Source organism: Falco naumanni, chromosome 1, assembly GCF_017639655.2.
Source record: "Falco naumanni isolate bFalNau1 chromosome 1, bFalNau1.pat, whole genome shotgun sequence".
Lineage (NCBI taxonomy): Eukaryota > Metazoa > Chordata > Aves > Falconiformes > Falconidae > Falco > Falco naumanni.
Genome location: NC_054054.1, coordinates 80633032 through 80655876, shown reverse-complemented (window position 1 = coordinate 80655876; position 22845 = coordinate 80633032). Strand labels below are relative to the sequence as shown.

Sequence of the window (22845 nt, the reverse complement as noted above, 5' to 3'; positions counted from 1 at the left end):
AACCCAGAACTTCTTTGTCAATACAAAATAGTCAATACATTTAGAATATGCATTCAGAAATGAGACCAGCCAGATCCGATTCCATTCTTCATCACCACAGATCTTCTTATTCATCTGATAGAATTGATAGTGATCTTGTTTTACAGTAAAATTACTCATTTTCCATGACTGATGCCACAATCTTTTGTTCTGTGTTTTTTGATTTTCTTTTTTTTTTTGACCAATTTTCCCCCCATTCCTGTTTTTTAGGACTGCTATGTTAATATTTCCCAGCTGTGTCACACATTGCTCTCCCAGCAGTCACACATTACTGCTGCAGAAGTTAGTTCTGTCTTTTTTAGAAGGCACTTTTAAATATTTAATTTACCAGTAAATAAATAAAATTGGTGAAAAGGACAAAAATATTTTAAAGATATATGTGTGAATATTTATGTTCACACACATAAACACAAAACTAGCGAATTATCAGATGTTCTCTAAGATGTAAATGTGTCCTCAGATAGGAAGATGCTTTGTGCTTAATGCTGTTATATAGAAATACAAAAGAAGGAGAAAAAAACTCTTGTCTGATGCAAAACAAAAATATGAAGCAAGTGTTCTTAATGTTGTAAAAAGCATGAGGAACAAAATTAGGAAAACAAACTTAAAAGGTCAGAGACTGTTATAGTAACCAAAAGAAAGGTGCCATTTGTGCTGTATGAGCAACAGCTACCGGGCAAAATCCACTTAGCCTTTTGTTATCATCAAACGACCATTTCTGAACTGCAGAAATTTAAGAAAGGTATTTTCTCAGCAGCCTGCCAGAAATGAACTATTCTAGGCAACAGTAATTTTGGAAGTCCTGAGGGGAAGACTGGTATGCCCTTGCGATGCTGACAGTTTTTGAAATCAGAAACACTTCCAAAATGAAAAGTGTGGGTTTTTATCTAGAGGTAAATATTTTATTTGTGCAATAAACTACAGTAAGTGTAATAGAAAATGACAATAAAAAAGAAAAGGTGTATTTTAAAATTACTTAAGTTAGGAAAATTAACTGTGTGATGATATAAATGGTATGCGTGCAAGGCCTCTGAAGTCAAATAAATCAATGTTAACTGCCTTCCTCAGAAACAATTATGTACGGATATAAAGTGAAGAGTAATTTTAATAAAGGAAAAAATGGTTGCAGTGTTGTATGTTAAGTTCTTAGAAAATCCTTAGAGGGAAAAGTGCATATTTTTTTTGTTGTGCTGGTGGCAAAACATCAAGGGACCAGCGAAGGCAGTTGAGCTATACAGCTAAGAAAACAGTTCTTAGACCAATGTTCCTTTTTCCTTTCCTTAATTGTTAATACTTCCTTCTCCAGAGCTACTGTGGATAACTGAATTTCATCAGAAAAAAAACTGTTTGCTGTATAACACACTTCTACTTTAGAATTTTGTTTAATTGGTTAGACTTTCCCATGTTGCCAGAGTAGAAGCTTTTTCCCTCTAACAGGCTGTCCTTGGACAGCTAATGGCATTTACTTTGAGTCCCAGAAAACTTTTGGTCAGCAGATTTGATCAAGCTTTGTAGTAATAGAGCTTTATCTTCCTGGGTTGACTTTTTTGCATAAATTTTGAAAAAATGGTCCCTAATCTATAGAATGTTGAGTGGCTTTAAAAGCAAATGTTATTCACTCAGGATAAAGTAGGTAATGTTTATTATTATTTTCTTGAATTAAGTTATACAGGTTAAAAAACTTCTCTTTTGTACAATATTACTACTGTTCCCTTCTTATACAGATAATTTTGATTGTAGCTCATCTAATTCGCTTTTACTGGGTTTCAGTTTTGAGACCATAATTTTCCGTAAGTGTTTGATCTCAGATACCTCTTCAAAAACTGTCTGTTGACTTTATGATGGTAATCTGTGGGTGTAAGGCCAGAAACAAAAAGAAAGGAGGCTATAATTTTTACATTGTTGTAATCTTTTATTCTGTCGATCTTTCTGAACTATTCTGTTGATCTTATAAAAAGTATAATGAAATTTATCCTCATTTCTAGGAGAAACATTCTTAGGCTTTTCTTTTTCCATCTTTTTAACCAGTCCTTAGATATTTCCTTTTTTCTAACAAGTGCAGTTGCAGTAGTAAGCAATATATATGCCTTGTCTAAAGGAAGAAAATAACATACGGGAAGCCAGGTTGTTAATTTACTGCTTGTTGGCAGCTCCACGCTAGAATCTTGCTTGGCTATTCATTGTGCATAGGAGATGCAAACTAACTTATTCTATCGGAAGGGTGGAAAGAAATACCTTGCAAAAACAATTTTGAAGATGTAATGTCAGAGTGCACATGACATTGGAATTTTGTATGGAATATCTGGTCCATTGCTAATTCATACTTTACTGAACTAGAACTTCCCATCAAACTCCGATTGCATCCTCGCTGATTTTTATAGCTACAGGTCTCACGTTATCCTTCAGTCTGCATAACTGCTGGAGATGCAGCACGAAGAGGATGAACTGAAGAATTTTCAAGTGCAGCAAATGAATATAAACTTTATTCATACAGGGTTGTCCTAAGTCCTGCCTGGAATTTTAATTATTTTTCTTTTTCTCTTGTGACCTTTGTTTTAGTGTGTTTTGCCCAATAACCTTGTATAAATCTCACATTATTATAAAGGCAATAAATGAAGGTAAGACAAGTTGGGCCCAGCTGTGGTATTACTTCAAGTAACAGTGCCTCTGCAGGCTTGGGATTCCTTCCTGGGTTATCGACATGGGATCCGTGCTCTAGAATGTGAAAAATTGTGTAACATCGGTGGTGCACCATTCCCTTGCACAGCTTTCATAGTTCCTGTCTGCACAAAAAAAAATAAAATACTTTTAACATTCATCTTTTAAGAACAGGAAATTTCCCAAACTTTTAAAATCAGCAGGTATAGCATGATAGCTAACCACATTCCATTATATTAAGTATTTCTTGAAAAATATTTGTTATAATTTGCAAATACAGTGTGTGAATGACAGAAGTCATACGATGTGATTCTGTCTTGGTATTTTGCAGTAGACTACGGTGTTAGTTCTAACAGTGTGTCAAATACTTTGATAGTGACATGTAGTTCACTAAGATAGAGTGATAAAATTGCTTTTGGAAAATTCATTTATAAGATTTGCATGCAATTCTTAGAGCTCTGCAAAACCCTAAGAAAATAAAAATGAAAGGCAGGCTATGAAGAGCTTTTATTTGTCTTTTTGATGACCGTAGCCTTGAGAAAATATTGAAGCTGATCATTATGGTTGGAAGAATACACTTTTTGTGGAAAGCAAAGTGAATTCTTGGTTTTCTGATAAAGTTACCCTTTGAGTGCTGTGAAAACCATCTTCAGAGGTCCCTGAAAATTCTGGGGTGGACATTTTCTCTGTGTTTAGCTGTTTTGCATGGAGACTTATACAACATTCTTCTCTCTATCCAGGCACTTGTAACAGTGCTAGCTGCTTCTTTAAGGAGTCATTTTAATTTCTGACCACAAAGGGCAGATATAGTAACCTCTACAGCTATGTGATACCTGAACTTCTTACAATGGTTTGGGGAAACACATGAGCACATTTCAAGCATACCTGTATGTTTATCTTACATTCTGGTACAGTCTTACTCATTTAAACTTCAATTTTCCAAACCTGTGCAAATTTTTATAAGGCTGGTTTTGATTTCGTTCTGCTTCATATGCTTTCATTCTGATAGGATGCTTATGGTGAATGCAAGGTTGTAGGCACCTAGATTTAGGTGTGAAAATAAAGTGTATCCATGGCTGTAAGCTGTCTTTTGCTATATCCAATAGGGATCTAGCCTATACAGATGCTGGAGTCTAGAAGGCAATTTTGCTTTCCCCCTGCAGGGCTCTGGCACTAGTCACGGTAACAAATCCTGTAGACTCTGTTGACTATATGAACTAGATCTCTGCTGGCAAAAATAGCAACTTAGATGTTTGACTCATATGCAGGCATGCATGGTTATGCACAAAATGTAGGAAAGGAATACTACCTGTAGAGAGTGATTTTTGTAGTGAGGATTTGTGGTGAGGCTGAACACTCATAATGGCAATTCTTCAGCCTCCTTACTGCCTACTGATATGATCATAGAGGAGGGAAGCGGCTGTGCTTGATTAGGGCTGCAGAAATACATTTTTTTCTCATTTATTTCAAAGCAGTAAGGATGTAAATATCAGATTGGTATTTTTGTGTACTCTGAAAGAGACAGACAGGGTTAAGCCATGTACTTTTTTTGTCATTTTTTTAATTTCTTTGTTCATATATTGATTTTTAATAAACTGATGAAAAGACCAGATTATAAAACCATGCAGTACTTAAATTGCACTGGCCATTGTGGCAGTGTACTCGTTTTGCACGTGTGCTTAAAGTAGACCTTTTTTAACTTTAAGGTGTATTACTTGAAATCCTTATCACCACCACCTAAAATTCAGCTTTGCATGGCTTGAGATCTAGCACTGCTATTCCAAGTGATGTATGATACCAAAATACGAGCACTCAACTATCCAATTCATCAACTGTGTCATTAAAATGTTTAATCCTAAGAGGAGGCAGCATGCTTATCCCTTGAGAGGACAAGGAAAGGTCATCACTTTCAAGGATCCTACCATTTGACCTTAAAAAGCATCAGTGGGCTCCTCATAGGCAAATTTGAAACTGGATCGTGCAGGGAGGAGCAGTAAAAACATTTGGAGCATTAGGAATGAAGCCCAGAATAGGCGAGACAAAAATGATTTTTACTCATCCACTTCTGGTAGTGAAAGAAAATAGAATGAAAGGAGGGACCCATGTATGCATATTTATGTTATGTTACACATGCACTTTTTATATCAAATACACATCTCCATTAAAACTCTGCAGACTGGGAGTAAGTAAACTGCAGGTATGTGAGAGTCCTGTTTCATGCAAACTCAGCACTGCTTTGGTGTGGCTTTTTTACCCTCTTATTACTCCCCTGTCCTGTAGGATTTAAACGACAGAAGGAGGGTCTGAAGAGAGAGGAATTCTTAGATAGTTAAGGATATTTTGTTACACACCTATACACAGTCCTAACGAAATGGTAGCAGAAACTTTGTCAGTTTTAGTCAGCATTACATTAACTATGAAATGTAATAGTTCACAAGGTGAATGTTTGCTGTATGGCTGTAACAACTGCCTTCAGAGTAGGCTGGACAGTGTACAACCTCTTTGTGCAATGGCTTTATATTTTGATTTGAAAACAATGTCAACCCTTTCCCGATATGGAAAGGGATATCAGAATGTGGCACTGCTGAAGTTCAGGCAGGCAATAATTACCCACCATCTGGCATTAGGAATGTGTTTCTCATTAAGCCTTTCCCCAATACTAGAAAACAGGAAAAATTTTACTTAGGTACTTTACTGAGATGAAGATGGGGAGTTATGCCCATAGCGTGACATCTAGGAACCAGAAACCTCCCACAGAACTGGGCGAGTCACTGAAGATTTCAGTCAAGTTTCTGGTTTTCAGGTTAATTTACCACTACCAATACATAACACATTCTACCACTGATATTTCTACAATACATTCTGTAACTAATTTATTGAAATCTAGCTTCTTGTTATGGAACAAACCTGCAGAAAACAGAGCAGGAAGCTGTACACCTTTTAAATTTAAAACATTTTAAATAGTTTAACCACATTCAAAGCATTTTTGTCATAGAAAGAACAATGATATAACAGATATGTAAGAACAGTGAGGTGTTTAAGAGAAAAAAAAAAGAGGTTCTTGTGTATTTCTCAAAAGCAAAGTATTCCCATTGTGCTATACAATAGTCAAAGCTACTTAGGCTGAACAGACTTGACAGGAATTTTATATAAACCCAACATTACTGTTTCAAAACCATAATGAACTATTTTTTTCTACAGTAACGGGGGGATATGATCTCATTTGAAACTAGCTCACCACCTTAAAGGACAGTGACTGAATAAATATTTTGGACAGTGAAAGGGAACTAGCTGTATAAATCCTGTTGTGGTAACATACTCTGCACTAGCACATTTTTTCATAAGGGAAAGTCATTTTGTTATACCATGTGAGGATTTATATTAAATGAAAATTTGTTTTTACCCTTTATAAATGTCACAAATGATGGAACTTAAGGTGATGGAAATTGTGTGAAGAATAATATGAAAACTGGACATGATAAGAGAGAGGAGAGTAAGACTTGTAAAAACTGGTAATGTAGATATAGAACAATAATACCTAGTAAGATTTCCAAAATGAATACCTTTCAAAATATGAATTTAACATTCCTGCTTTGTGGCATAAACTACTTCTCAATGATGGGCAAGTTCCTGCAAACAAGTTATTCCAAATCCACTTGTTGAAAGATTTCCCATGCTCTGAGGCATTTGATACTCTGATGACGGAGAGAGAGTTAGATTTGGTAGAGCATTAATCGGACTTGCTATACGGAGTCCTTTGTTTGTCGGCTTGGCTGTGAAAGTTTTCAGGTTAACCATTTTGCAGTAGGTTAGGGAAATAGGATAGTGATACTTATGGTAACTATTTTTTGCAAAAAGAATGATATGAGTCATGGGTTTACTGTTCACGGTTTTTGTGGTACATACAGGCTTACAGTTCCATAAAACTAGGACCAAATCCTATTTTTAAATATATTTAAAATGCTTTAAAGATACTTTAAAAATCTGGTCTTGAACTTATATTGTGAGACAATAGGAGAACAATAATTCATGACATGCTGTTAACTTAGTAATTATAATTATTCTGCTCTTAAAAATGTGGGTGGGTTTTTCCATTAAAATTAGGAAAATAAGTCACTCATCCATATGAGCTTCACTTAATTTTTATTTTTTTAAAAATGCATTTTGCAATCAACATCTTTTAGGATATTCTTTGTCTTGTTTAAGTTAGTTTGGTCAATTCATTTTTATCTACCATTTTTATATACCTTTGTCTGGGTTCTGTGAAGCTCATTAGCTTTTATGGAAAGCTAATTACTCCCTGTGGTGGGTTGACCCCAGTTGGCAGCTGAGCCCACATCCTAGCAGGAGCAATGGCTACTTTGGAAGGAATTTGAACGTGATGTTACATGGCATGGCATGTCCCTTCGGTCAGCTGTGCCAGCTGTGTCACCTCCCAACTTCTTGTCCACCCCCAGCCTACTCATGTGGAGGGCAGAGTGGGGAACAGGCAGCCTCGAAGCCGTGTGAACGCTGCTTAACAGGAACTAAAACATAGCTGTGTTATCAACACTTCTGTTCACATATCTAAAATACAGCACCATACAGGCTGGTAAAGAAAAAAATTAACTCCATCCCAGCCAAACCCAGTGTACTACTCATACAGAAAGTGCAATAGAGTTGCAAAGTATTATTATTCCTATTTCTCTTAACTATTTGTTACAATGTGTGGTTGAAAAAAACCTGGGGTTAAAATTGTTATTATTCATTCATATAGAATGAGTGAAGAAAGAAACCATCTCAGATTTCACAGTTCTAGCATTTACTCCAATTAGAGTGGTATGCCCAGAGGCTAGATTCCCAGTTGCATTAACTGTAAAATAAACTATTGGAAATGTGAAGATTTGCTGTCGTATCTTGCAAGCCTGTGTTGGGCAGGGTCCCGAGATGCACTCTGACCTTTCTGTGCTGTCTGATACTGTGTGTGACTTCACTGCATAGAAAAGACATGAGGGTTGGGATTCTCATAAATATTAATCAGGGATTAATGAACACTGGGAGGCTTCTGCATATCAATCTATATGAGAGGAAACTTTGCATTAAATACACCACCATCTATCTATAAAGCATTTGGTAAAAGTGAAGGTACTCTCAGGTATCACTTGTTATTTTCCAACAGCCTAATTGTAAAGCCCAGGCTAACAGTACATAGGTGACAGGCAATTTCATCACATGATCATGAATAGCTGTATTTTTTTTTAATCCTTTTAAAAAAATAACTGGTTTTGAAAATTTATAAGATTATGGTAGCTGTGGGGGTTGAGCTCAGCTATCCATAGAAGACAGAGCAGTAGTGCAGACTTCTTTACTTGGATTAATAGCTTTGCTTTACTTTGAATGGAAAAAAAGTAAATCAGGATAGTGAGAGCACAGCCCATACACTTGCTGATTTGGTTTACCAAGACGTCCAACAAAACTCTCTTACTAATATCTATTTTTTGAAATGTCCCTGTTATACTGGGCCTATAAACACCACTGGAGGACAACATTTTGTTACAGCTCTGGTAAATAACACTTTTATTACATACAGCTTTTTTGGGTTCCCCAGTTCTACTCACCTGTGAAATCCAAAGCTGCCTTTAACATTACTGCCTTGCAATACTGTTTTCTGACAAATCTGGTAAGTACTATTTTTGTACAATTGCTTTTCCCTCTTCATCAAAAAGATGAAGGTCAACCTGGTAATGGAAGCAGAGTTGATAATCTGACACTGGCATGCTGAGAAGGTTCTTAACATTGGACAGTAGAAGTGTAGACATTCACTTGGTGGTTAGAAGGCAGCAATTGGGTTATTGGACGGTGGGCTACGATTTAGTTGCAACTGATCATTGCTGTGTGCAAGCAGGTAACTGTTGTGAAGCAGGTCTCTGTGTTCTATCACTGTTCCTCCAACCTTTCCACCATGATCTGTCATATTTAGATCAATAACCCTCAAAGGGATGACCATCCCAGCCTTACAACATCTTTCTTCCCAAGTGAAATTATAGCCATTATAGTTGTGTAGTTGTAATATTACACAAGCGATTCACAAACTTCCTGACTTTGGAGACCAATGTATTGTCAAGGGGGGCCACTTATTTTACAGATATATGTGTGTATATGAAAGATCAGTAGTTGTAAAAGTTACTAATAACTCATGTGAAATTCACAATTAATTAAGACCAGAAACAGTGTAAAACTAATTTTTAGAAAAACAGCTTTTTTTCTGTACAGTGGATGTAAAAGTGTAAACCTCAGACCTGCGGAAAGAGAGATTCCTCTGCATATTACTTTTTTTCTTGTGTGTGTGGATAAGCCAAGATATTGTGTCAAAGCACAACTAATTTCAGGAGACTTTAAACAATTGGCTGATTCTTAAAATCTTGGCATCAAATGACTGAGTGCTATAAGATTAAAATCTGCTGTATGTATGCAAGTTTTATTGTATTAACAAAGCCAAAAAATTGGTGTTTCATATATTCACAGGCTAGAGGAGACCACAAGAACATCTTGTCTGACTTTCTGTGTATACTATAGGTTTTAAACATTTCAAATAGTCATCCAGAGATTCAGATAACAAACCTGATATTTCTAAATCTACATCTACTTGAGTTTGGCCAAACCTTCCAAAAAAGAGCGTAGTCTTTACCTGGAGATTTCCACCATAGAAAATTAATCACTTCTATAGTAGTTTGTTGCAATGGTTTATTATCCTCATTGTTAGAAAAAATTACCTGTTTCTAATTTAAATTTGTCTGGTTTCAGTCTGCAATCATTATTATAATTTTTCTTTGAAATTAAAGAAAACATTACTAAACAGTACATTCTCTCTGTTCAGGTATATATATGTTGTAAATCATGTCTCAATTACGTATTTTTTAAGCTGAATATATTGGACTTTCTCAGACTCTTGTTTAAAATCAATGTCTCCTTCCCTTAAAGAATTTTCAGATTTTTTCTTATCTCTAATTTTTAATATTGCTTTTTAGAAGGGCAGAAATTTACTACTACTACTACCACCACCACCATAAAGCATTATTAATTTGGTCTCCGCAGTGTAGAATACAGATATAAGACTGTTGTATTATTCTTAATCACCTCTCTCTATATTCCTCCAAGGACTGTACATGGACTTTGGGGTCTTTTTTTTTTTGACTCATCAGACTCAGATCTCATATTGACCTCATGTCTGCTATGATTCTGAAATCCCTTCATAGTCGCTGCTTTTCAGGATGTTGTTCTCTATGAATGTCCAACACTCCTCATTCACATGTGAAGTTGCTCCACTTTACGCTTGGCAATGTTTGAACACATTTTTCTTAAATGAGCAACTGAATAATACAATGAGCAACTTTCCTGTCACTATTTACAACCTTGGTGTCATGGACATATATTCACATCCAAATTGCCTGAAAATTTTGTGACATGTCAGAGTTGGTACCAAGCAGAAGCAAAACTTCTCTACAAAATGTTGATTCTGCGTTGACAACTGCTTTTTATTGCAGAGAAATTATTTTTCCTTGAGGGTATCAGTTTTTATTCCAAGAAAGGTATGCCTTCCTGATACTCAGTTACATTCAGCAAGGTTTTCCAATAAAAAAAAATAAGTTAAGCTGAAAAAGTTCATTTTTCTATAAACCCATGTCAACTGCATTATGTTCATGTTTTTCTGTAGTTGGTTCTCATATCTTCTATTTTATTATTTCCCCGGGGTATGCATCAAGCTATTCAGCTTAGCTGGGATACCTGCCTTTATCTTATGAATGTTTCAACAACCTTCATCTAGACTTTCCTAATTTTCCTGTTATTCTGAGATTTATTAAGATGTTAAGAGATAATCAACTCTCAAAATTATCAGGAACGAATTATCTGACCTAACAGGTATGTGTTCCTATAAAAAAAAAAAAAAAAAAAAAAAAAAAAGTTTATCATCTTTCTCAGTTGCTAGTGGCTTACAAAATACTTCCTCATCTTTAGGTAAAAAAAAGTATTATTTCGCATTCTTTGTGGTTTTTGTTGTTGCTTGGTTTTTTTTTATTTTGATTTTGGTTTTACTTTTTGCAGCCATAGTTCTGGTTCTGGGGATGGGTAGGCCCTTCGGGAAGGTTTACCAGCTTCCCATTTTGGATCTTCTCTCCCACCCACTTCAAAAAAGTCTGTCTAATTTTAATATTAAAACATGTTTTGACATTTGTATATTCTTACTCAAAATTATATATTTTAGTTTTCTTGCTCCTGTCTGTCTTTTTAGGACCTCAGCTGCAATGGTAGCCTGTAGCCTGATCAGTTAGAAATCACACTGGGCCTCAGATAGCCTGTATTTTCACACAGATGTTGCCAGCGGATCATTATATAGCCTTAGGCAAGGCCTTCAGCTTCTTTCCTCGTCTGCTGTAATATTTGTAAAGTGCTTTGAAATCAATAACTAAAAGCTGCTGCTTAAGTTCAATGTATTATTCTGCTCGCATAGCTGGTCTTTTAGTGTACCCAGCTCCAAAACCATCACCTTCTAGGCTAACCTCACAGATGTGTCTGAAGTAGTGGGTTTTTAAACATTGAACCAGAAAACACTATAAAGCAAAAAGTCTTTAGCATGTTAACATTACAAGAAAGTAGAATTATATTTTTCCAGGGCTAGAGAAATGGCTACTTGAAGGAAGGGAGGGCTTATCTCACAAAGCTGTTTTCAAATTCAGAAATAAGAGGACACAACAAATAACATGGATAATTATAAATAATTTGAAGTCTACAAAGTTAGGAAGATTTAAAAATACGAAAATGAACAATCGTAGAAAAAAAATACTGTATTAAACTGCTTCTTGCACACTTTAAACATAAGATACATTGTTAATGGGTACTCGGGTATAGCTGATGGTCAGAATATGTATTCTGACATATATATATCTATATCCTATATATATGTATAGCTGCTGCAGCAGGAGGTTATAAAATCAAGCTATCTTAATAGCTTCAGAGTAAGGGACAGTAGATCTCCTAAGTGCAACAAATACAGCATCGTGATAAGGTTATTGCAGTCTTGAACACAGTTTATTTATTTTTTAAGTAAACTCAGTTACTAAAGCTGAAGCCACTACTTCAGTTGCAAGAACAATCTATCCAAGATACTGTAAGATTTTTACTTGTGGCTTTAGGTCTGGGAACTAAATGTTATAAAGAGATAGATAAAACTGCACAAGAAACTAGAATGCTTGGGACATTATATGTTATCATCTGCTTTATGTTTTAAAATGTTTGCCGGTTTGCTGTAGAATAAAGATGTGATTAACCCTGAAGATCTGGGGTCCCTTACTATAGAAAAACATCCTTTTTTTAGATCTGCCTGTTCTAGTGGGAAAGTTTATATCCACATTCTGCTCTGGCTCCTAAACTATTTCATTCATACCAACCAGGTTAATCAACAGGTATTATTTTAAGCATTTAAATGATTCCACAATAGCTACATTCATCTTAATGACATGCATGCGGGAATGCTTCTGCAACCTCTTACCTGGCAGAATTTAGGGGATCTGTCTGGCAGAAGGTACCACCAGCTAATGAGAAGCTAGGGGACAAACCCATGGCAGCATCCTCCTCAGTGGGGAAAGCTAGCTGTCAAGTGCGAGTCTTTCCATGCCTTCAACTGATCTAACACTTGGGGAAGGTATGTAAGACCTTATGTTTAATTGAACTTTGGAGAACATATTTGCTGTTTTGATAATCAAGAGTTTTATTGCAACCCGAGTTAACATAAGCTGAATGTATTTGTGGTTCAAAAACATTATGCTGGGAATAATATTTGAGAAGCAAAGATCAATAACATATATTCCTCTTGAAATCAATTACATTTAAATGCAAAAACATCACATAGATTTATCATGAACACTGCTTAATCAAGATAAGTTAGGCAGATTTCTTTGGATCAAACTGATTTAAATCCTTCATTTTAATAGTGATTTAAATTAGCAGGTAAGCCTTGCTGATATTCTTAGTATTCATCAATTTATGTTACTGAATTAGTCTTCCCAGAATTTATCAGTTAAGTGACTCTTAGACAAATTTCTCCATGCTTGGATTAGCCAGTGTAATATTTGTCCCATGTTACACTGTTCTACAATCACAGGTTCTCCCACGTATCCAGTTTCTCCCTCTAAAAATGCGCTAATCTCTCTTTCATGTACCACCCATCTCCCTGCACAGCGTTATGTCCACTTTTCTCCACGTTCCTTCTCTACGTTTTCTAACCTGCCACCTGTACATGCTAAATGGAAGCCATAGGATGAATTCTTGCCGAGCTGACCCCACGCTTCCCTCTGCCAAAGCACAGTTATCCTCCACTCAGCCACCCACTGACAGCACATGAACCGCTCCGCATGCACCGCCTGTGCTCCTCAGATATGCCCCATGGATTCCAAAGCAGTAGCACTGGAGTAGGGCAGGGATGAAGAGTTTTCTGCGTGTAATTCTGCATGTAATTTTTGCATGTAATTACCCAAACTTAACTGTAGTAGAAATAAGGCTGAAGATTGATTATACACAATAAACTTGACAGGTCAAGAAGTTTGGCCGAGTTTATATTGCATATAATATCATCTCTAACATTACTTTCTGTATTTGTATTTGTTGCTTTTGTGCTTTCTGAGTTTTTAATGCTTGATTTAGCAGCCTAGATATTTCAGTTCTGTTTTGCGTTTGGTATTAATGAAGCCAACAGTGATGACAATATCTAGCCCTCAGTCAATTCTCATCCAGACCAAAGTCCTTTTAAGATGCATTGGGGGTTTTGGTTATTGTTTTTCAGGAATAAATATTAAGTAGCAAATATGTTGAAGTCATTGTCCAGAATATTGTGAATGCTCTCGGACAGTTCACTGATCGTTGCTTTACATTGGAGACTGTTATGCAAAAGATAATCAATAAGCTAATTCTCTTGTCCTTCTGTAACCACTGCTCATGTGTATAACATTGGTTATTTAACACTGAGGTATACCGTAAACATTTGAAATGTCAGAACGCTGCTTGCTATTTAATGTCTTCTATTACAGGATGATTCTGTACATAATACAGTACAAGTTTGTTTCTCATGACCAATAAATGCTTGCTACACAATAACAGAATCAAGAATCAACAACTTCATGCCTGCCCAAAAAGGCTGAGGAAAGGACATTAGATGGCCAAAACAGCTAAAAATCAGGTTTTGCTTGATGATCCTAGTCTTCCTCCATGACAAAAAAACAAACCTTGTGAATGGAAAAGTAGCAGTGATTGTCAAGTTCTCTTGCATAATTTTTGTAATGGCTCACTCAGCCTTTTTCTAACCAAGACAATTTAATTCAGATTACATATAAGTGACTGAACAATCAAAGACAAAAATGATCTCGTTATCAGCTCAATGCATAATTGTGGGCAGCCTGATTCATGCTGCTCCTTCCTTTGGTGGGAGCTGGACCAAATGATAGCTAGAGGTCCCTTCCAGCTGAAATAATTCTGTAGTTCTGTGATCCTATGGTACTGAAGCAGTACGCAAGAACTTTGGGGCTAAAATTAAAAATGTCCTTATATCAATTCAGTAGGAAATGCAAATACCATTCACCCTGTCTCATGCGGGAGGAGCTGGCCGAACAATGTCCTGAAACCTTTTTGCCTGTTACTTTGGTGGTTCACTGATTAGTAAATATATTGGGGTTGCAAGGTATTGTGTGAAATTTTTTGTGCTATTTTCAGCTCAATTGTTGGAACATTCTAGCCATCATAGTGTTTTATATCAACAAGATATGAAAGGTATTTTTAGATTATATATTCTTAGGATCAAAGATTCAGTGGCAAATGTTAAGAAATGTGCCAAAGGAAAGCAGATGTTCAGGAAAAGTGCTGTGAAAGCTACTTGGATAAGCAAAACTAATATACTTTCACATGACTCCATAATATTTAGAGTGGTGGGGTTTGCCTATATACAGTCAAATGATCGTGCAGTCAGAACTTATATGTTAACATTAGAGAACAGTCATATAGCTTATACTTAAAATGTTACAAACATTCAGCTCTAGGATTTTAAAGTTTAGCCATACTATTCATGTTCAGTGAAAATTCCTTGATGTATGGAAAAGCATAAAGGGTAATTTAAATTGTAAGAAATATGGGCCTTGGATGGTTGGGAGGCATAAACCTAAATCCTTTTATGATATTCATGAATTACAATGAAGAAGATTCAGATAATTATCTGAATAACAATGAGCGCTAGGTTAAGTTGATCTTCCCAAGAAAGTTGAAGAAATATATGAAGTGAATTAAAATATGTGGGATGTACTATCTATTGATACTGGATCTATTTCTCCTACTTGGCTTTTGTAAAAGTTGTAACTGAATAGATAGCTGAGAGTAATGTTTACCTTTCCCCTATGTCAGTAGGAAAAAATACTTTTCCATCAATCAGTTTAATGTTTTTTAGACTTTTTATTTGATGCACTCTAAATTACAGTTACAAGAACACTAAAAATTAAATATTATAAACTGCTTAATGTCTGGAACATCTGAGGCTGAGATACATAGCAATACACCACTGCACATAGTAACTCATCTACTTTGCTTAGAATGGCTCTCCCCAGTTGTACATAATGCACACAGTAGCTGACTTTGATTTTGTGCTTTTCCTTCCAGGTTTGGATTTATTCTTCATAAGGATGAGCCTGTGCTCCAGAAAATTGATCTAGAAACTATGTCATACATCAAGACAATTAGTTTAAAGGATTATAACTGCATTCCTCAGTCACTGGCTTATACACATCTCGGAGGATACTTTTTCATCTGCTGCAAGCCTGACACCACTGGGGCTGTCCTGCCACAGCTCATAGTGGATGGCGTTACTGACTCAGTGATTGGGTACAACGGCGATGTAACGGGCACGCCACATATTTCTCCCGATGGACGCTACCTTGTCAGCATTGATGATGCGAAAGGTCTCATGAGGATCCAGTCCATAACAATGAGAGGAGAAATACAAGATGCATTTGACATTCACACTAATTTGCACATATCTGATGTAGCTTTTCAGCCATCATTCACTGAAGTTAATCAATACAATGTCTACTGTAGCTCCAGCACACAAACTGATGTTCTCTTCATGGAGCTTTCCTCTGGCAAGGTTAAGATGGTGAAGAGTCTGAAGGAGCCTGTTGAGGCAGGCGAATGGCCTTGGAACAGTAAGAATCGTCTTATTAAAGACAGTGGCCTTTTTGGTCAGTATCTCATGACACCTTCCAAGGAATCTCTGTTTATCCTGGATGGACGGCTCAATAAGTTAAATTGTGAAATCACTGAAGTTGAGAGAGGCAACACAGTAATTTGGGTTGGAGAAGCATAAAGATCTGTTAGATATTTACCGAATTAATAGTTTTACAGTACATTGCACTTAAATTACATGTTATTCAAATGTACACAATTTTAATTTTAAATTGTCAGACCCTTCTATACCTGTAAATTCTTTGACTTGAACACAATTTGAATCAACTTCTACATAAGAGTTACTAAAACAATGGCTATTCGATAATGGTACTTCTTATTAATTGTCAGCTAAGATTGTGTTCTTTGACTGAAATCACAAAATATTAAAATTGATTATAAATGCCATACGTTATTTTAAAGGAATTAGGAAAAAAACACACCCAAAAGCTTCAGGGAATTTTATTTGATACTTTGCATTTGTAAATGGAAGACTTAAGTACGGTTCAAATATTGGTTTGGTTTGCTTCAGACACAAAATAAGAGCTGTTGTGGAACCTTTGACTCCTTAAACTGAAATTTTATGTCCTGTTCTGTCCAGTCCACTGTTCAATCTTTTTGTGCCTTGAAGCGAAAGTCTCACATGAAAGGTAAAACATAAAAATTGTATAATATATTCCCACTGTGGCTACAGGATTAGCTGTCATTGGAAAGAAACTTTTGGTATCAAATTTCTAGTCTCAAGTTGTGGAACATACATGGGGAGAAAAAAAAGGAGAAATTATATTTGCAGTGTTTTCTGATCACTGCAATTTGAGGAGTTTATTTTTATGGCAAGTCTTAGTTGAGAGCTGCTTGCAGAAGCTTAACCTTTTTTTAGAAAAAACAGATGTTAGGTTTTTCAGCTATCACAGGGCTTCATCAGCAAGGAGTTTCAGTTCACTAAAGAGAAATATTGCACTTATCCTTTCAGAGGAAACCACATTCAAAAACCTGGCATCACAAAGCTTCACTTATATCATCAAGGAAACTGTTACTTAAAAACAAACAAAATGTATTTCAAGAAACTAAAATTGCAAAGAGCTGATGTCTACAACCAATAGATAACATTTTTGCTTATACATTGTATCATTGATCCATATTTGTTAAACCATTAGGTTAGCTCAACAGGTTTTCTATTCCATGCACCCAATTGGATTAGTGCAAAAAACAAACAAAAACTTTGTATTTTTTATAGTTTGTTTACTTAGAATTCTAATATTAACAATGGTTAAACATGTAAATGGGAAAAGTAAGATTCCCAGAAGTAGAGTAACAAGGCAGTAGGATCAGAAAGCCAGCAGTAAACAACTATCCAGACTTAGAGCAATGACTTAAAAGTTTGGGAGTATTTTTATTTTTATTATGTTTTTGCTAAAGAATGCTTATAAGCTCTTAAACTGACCTCCATTTACTGAAGAAGAAATATCTTTTTTTAAACAAAATTTTACTGCAATTTAGATTGTGTAAAATTGCTTAGAATCTGGAATTTTCTAGCATTGCAATCTTGTGTGCATTTAGCATCCTGCCCTGTGTGGTACAGTAGATCTCTCTTCAGCTTGAGCAAACCTCCTGATAGGTAGATATAACTAAGATAAGAGTTTGATTACATTTCTAGGTACTGAATCTGTTTTCCTTTATCACAACTTTTCTCCATTGTGAACAAAGAATCATGTAATCTGTCTGCTACTCAGTTAGTTGCAGTAGTCTGTCTCATGCATTTTTCTTCTGTAACTTACACCATGTGAATGTTCTGTATGTAGAAAATGCTTGACAAAAGGAGAATAAACTCCATCAGTTTTAAAGAGTCCTGACTTTGGTGAGTGCTCCAATGTAGCCACACAGGGGTGGTGTGTAACACAGACTTCTTCTGAAAGCAAGGTAGAAGGAAGTTTATCTGCCTATTACTAGGGTTTTTTTGAATATATATATATATATATATATATATATATATATATTTGTATATATAAAATATACAACGTGAAAAGAAAACTTTTTAGAAGAGCTTAACTAACTGGAAAAGTTTCCTTTGACTGCTACAAAGAAAAGGTCATCTATTCATCAATTAAGCACAGAGTAATTAGAGTATCGACAGAGGTCTGCTCTCACGGCCAGCCCCTGGCGCCAGCCTCCAGCCTAGGAGCTGCACAAACACACAAGCGCCCGCCAAGCACCGCAGCAGCAGAGCGGAGGCGCTGCCTGGCCAGGCTGCTCAGTGCAGGTGAGTTGGTGCTTCCCATGCCCTCTCCTTGCCTAACCAATAACGTTAAAGAATTGAATCTCACGACGATGGTGAGATTACCTTGAGGGTGAAAGCTGTCCTGTGTTGTGTGTAATCTCTTCCAGTCTGTTCAAGTCCAAGTTAGTGGTCAGTTTTGGCAGCAACTTACTCTTTTGTATTAGCAACATTTGGCAATAGGAAAAGCTTTAGAACTTGAATAAACTATGTTGATCATTACATGAAATAGGAGACCAATATCTCCATTAATAAACTTAACAGATTTAACAATATCAGTAATATCACAGTATAGTACAGAAACTGTCCTCATTTCACAATTCTCATTTGAAACCAGTATCTCTGTTCCCACCCTAAGAATATCTCTGACTCACGTTAAAGCAGTTCAGTAAAGGGCTGTTGCCAATTCACTGTATTTTGTGTAGCTAGTCCGGTGTTCCAGCTCGAAGACCAGGGTTTATTTCTTTCCCATTGCTATGGAACAGGTTTCTGGTGTCCAGGAGTTGTTTGGTTTCATTGAATGAATGAAAAATCAAACACTCTTCAGCGTTTCAATTTTCCCTTAATACAAACTCAGATGTAACAACGGTTGGCTTCGAGTCCTGTCGTTCCTTGTTGCTGTTGGAAGCAGAGGCAACAATTGCCTTCTCTTAATTCATGGTAAACACTCATGTTTGCTTTCACAGGCTCTTACAAACTTTCAAGATTTAGGATTTTCTTATGAGAATACATTAAAGTAGTGGAAGGTAATGGAAATGTAATGGAAGAAGCCAAATGTGCCAAGTTGTGTTACAGCTGCTGAAAGTCTACACTACATTCCTGAATGCTAACAAATTTGAGAAGCACATGTGGTGAGGACGGGATGGAGTGCTCTTTACCAGGGATTATGACGATAGAGCTGCTTTTGCTAAGGTATTAAAAAAATATATATTTATGAGACATAGAATCATAGAATGGTTTGGATTGGAAGGGACCCTAAAGACCATTGAATTCCACGCCCCCGCCACGGGCAGGGACACCTTCCACCAGACCAGGCTGCTCCCAGCCCTGTCCAGCCTGGCCTTGGGCACTGCCAGGGATGGGGCACCCACAGCTGCTCTGGGCAGCCTGGGCCAGCGCCTCACCAGCCTCACAGAAAAGAATTTCTTCCTAATATCTAATCTAAATCCACCCTCTTTCAGCTTAAAGCCATTCCCCCCTCTCCTGTCACTACATGCCCTTGTAAAAAGCCCCTCTCCAGCTTTCTTGTAGGCCCCTATTAGGTACTGGGAGGCTGCTAGAAGGTCTCCCTGGAGCCTTCTCTTCTCCAGGCTGAACAACCGCAAGTCTCTCAGCCCATCTTCACAGGAGAGGTGCTCCAGCCTCTGATCAGTTTTGTGGCCTCCTCTGGACTCGCTCCAACAGGTCCATGTCCTTCTGATGTTGGGGGCCCCAGAGCTGAACACAGCCCTTCAGATATGGGGTCTCATGAGACCAGAGGTGCAGAATCACCTCCCCTGACCTGATGGTCATGCTTCCTTTCACGCAGCTCAGTATATGGTTGGCTTTCTGGGTTGCAAGCACATATAACTGGGATATGCTGAGCTTCTCATCCACCAGCACCCCCACGTCCTTCTTCTCAGCACTGCTCTCTATCCATTCACTGCCCACCCTGTGTTGATATGGGGGGATTGCCCCAACCCACGTGCAGGACCTTGCACTTGGCCTTGTTGAACTTCATGAGGTTCACATGGGCCCACCTCTCAAGCCTATCAAGGTCCCTCTGGATGGGATCATTTTCCTCCAGCATGTTGAAAAGGCTCTGTCAGGCTATTTTAAGAGTCAACAAAAGAAAGAAAAAATGGTGCAAAAGTGAAAAGAAATGTTGCTTTTCCCTTCAGTTTGGCAGTAGACATTTTCGATAGTCCATGCATGAAGGTAATCTTTTAAGCTGCTCTTCCATGCTGATAAATAGCTAGTTATTTGCTGCACAACTATAAGGACGCATAAGGAATTAAACCCAGAGATTTCCTAAGTTTCTTTTTTATAAGCTAGTAGAGATTTATATTTCAAAGTATGATCTTGCAGTTTTTAACTTCTTGCATGTGGTCTATCTGTCTTCATTTGTGTACTTTCTGAATGCTTGGTTTATAATCTCAAATTGAGAGAAATTGGTAAGCAACTGCATGAATAGGTAAACTGATATCAGAACAACCCCTTCAGTGCAACTAATTGTATTTCCCATAAACAAATTATTTCGACATCTAGACACATGATGCCAAAAAGTTCATAAATTCAAAAATAAGATCTATGCAAATACATAAGAAATATATCTTGTATATGCATATCTTTAAAAGTTTCAATGGAAAAAATCATTAAATGAGTTTCAAAGAACCCTGCGTATTTTTGTAAGTGGTATCAATGAGGTTAAAAATGTCATTTTGAGATTTTATTGAGCCTCCTTCTCACACCATATCATTAGGACTGTTAAATACATGTTAAAGGGCATCTGAATATTTAAGACTATTGTGGTAGCATTTAGATTTTAAATAGTGACTCTTCATCAGCAGTTTCAACTTCTTTCAATTAACAGAATATTCTGAGCTTGAATGCGATATTTCTTTGTGCTATTGAACAGCTGTTTTGTTATACAGAGGTAGTGTTTGCATTTCAGTTAGAAATCAAGTATGCCTGAATATGGATTACAGAATAGCAGATTATGAATGTTGTATTAAGAACATAACATAGTTACTACATCATTTTTCCTACTTACCACAAGGTACTCAGTTTGATTTCAACTGAAAGAGCATTGACAGCTTAATTGGGACATATATTTTTACCTAATGAAACACCAGGGACAGGATACTTTGAAGGTTAGTTTGTTAATGAATTGGAAGGTCTCAAATAATTCTAAACCCCCATATGATTGCCAGTCATCTGTACTCATTTCCCCCTTTTTCATGGTATTTTAAACTGAACACCTGTAATGCATTTCAAGAGCTTCTGGAAAAATGAATCCATTAGTTGCTACAGGAACATGCTTAGTGAATATTATAACAATTCAAAATTCTATTAACTAACATTTTCACCTATTGTCCTTATTCTGCCAATCAACCCTAGGAAAAAACCAATACAGATGGATAAGCTTTGTAAACTATTTTATAGGTCAACAGATTCCAATGTTGTCTGATTTAACTCCGTTGTATAAATGTGTGGATTTGAACCAGGCTGTGCTTATTGGGGACCAGTGCTGTCACCACTGGATTGGGTACAAAAAGGAGGAAGCCTTCACCCACTCTTCCTGCATCCACGTTTTCAAAGAAAAGAAAGGCCACATCTTCAAAGACTGTAGATGGCTGTTTTCAGCTTTCTGAACTTGGATTCAAAACAGCGGGAGGCACCTTCCAGCTGTTCAGTAGCAAACTGAAGTCATAGCAGGGTCCTACACCCTGTGCCAGTTCCATTAGCTACCTCCGGACGGTCTTTTTCATCCTCTGCCTTTCCAAGCTCTGATTCTGAGGCACTCAAGAGTTTCCACTGACACAGGGGACTCCTAACAATAAGCTCAAGAAAACCACTTAGCAGCAATACCTAACCCTAAGGCACTTCTGACTCTAAATTAGTTCTAAGTACTCCAGCAGCATGTATCAACCAGCAGCAATGTGACCTGACAGCACCCTGTTTCTGCCAGGTTGTGGCCAATTTCAGAGCTTCACTGAAGGAAATAAACTCAGAATAAAGATTTTGGAAAATGAAGAGAAAAAGAAAAAAAAGAAAAACAAAAAAACAACAAAACAAAGCAAAGAAACAACCAAAAAAAAAAAAACCAAACCAAAAAAATACCCCAACACCCAAACCTTCCTTGTTTGCACAAGTAACCAGAAAAATGCTTAAACCAGGGATCAATATAAGAAGAATAATTTTCTTTCCTTTAAAACACCTTTGTAAAATACTGGACTGTATAGGATTGTTATCACAAGCTTATTTTCTACATTTATATAAAAAATCCTCCAAAACTGTACCAAGTTCCATGTTAAAAGAGTGAGGGCTTCCACCATTAGTTTAATCATGACTATGCCAATTGTTGTGGTACAATTCTTTGCCTTCAATAATTCCACTGCTTCTTTGATAATATTTTCGAGACTGAATTGTCACAATTTCTCATAATTTTTTCCAGTGAAGTTAGACAAATACTTGATCACCATGGCTGTTTTCATAGCTGTTCCAGTTGAAATTCAGCTTTCTCAAATAAAGGTGGCCTGCCTGCCTGAAAGCATTAATCTGAACACAGGGAAGAGCTGAAACCCCAGTTTCCATTTTTGCTGGTGTTGTGGGTTTGGCTGGGATATTTTTCATCTTAGTAGTTGGTACAGTGCTGTATTTTTGGGTTTAGGATGAGAATATTGTTGATAACACATGATGTGGCAGTTGTTGCTAAGCAGTGCTTACCCTAAGTTAAGGACTTCCCAAGTTTCCTGTGCTCTGCCAGCGAGCAGGTGCACAAGGAACTAGCAGGCAGGGCAGCCCTGACCTGAACGGGCCAGAGTTGTTCCACACCAGGGGATGCCAGGCTGAGTATATAAACTGGGGGGAGCTGGCCGGGAGCAGCCATTCCCTGCTCGGGGACTGGCTGGGCATCGGTCAGCGGGTGGTGAGCAACT

The 22845-nt window shown here is 36.9% G+C and overlaps 1 protein-coding gene across 4 annotated transcripts in view; it reads left to right on the top strand.

Annotated features, from left to right (window-relative positions):
* Positions 1–17776, top strand: part of FSTL5 (follistatin like 5) — a 320790-nt gene extending 303014 nt beyond the window's left edge. For all 4 annotated transcript variants that reach the window (XM_040601355.1, XM_040601338.1, XM_040601348.1 and 1 more), the window contains one exon: positions 15370–17776. In XM_040601355.1, coding sequence (XP_040457289.1) covers positions 15370–16072 — 703 coding nt within the window. In that variant the 3' untranslated portion in view covers positions 16073–17776. The remainder of the gene's footprint in view (positions 1–15369) is intronic.
* Positions 17777–22845: the final 5069 nt, after the last annotated feature.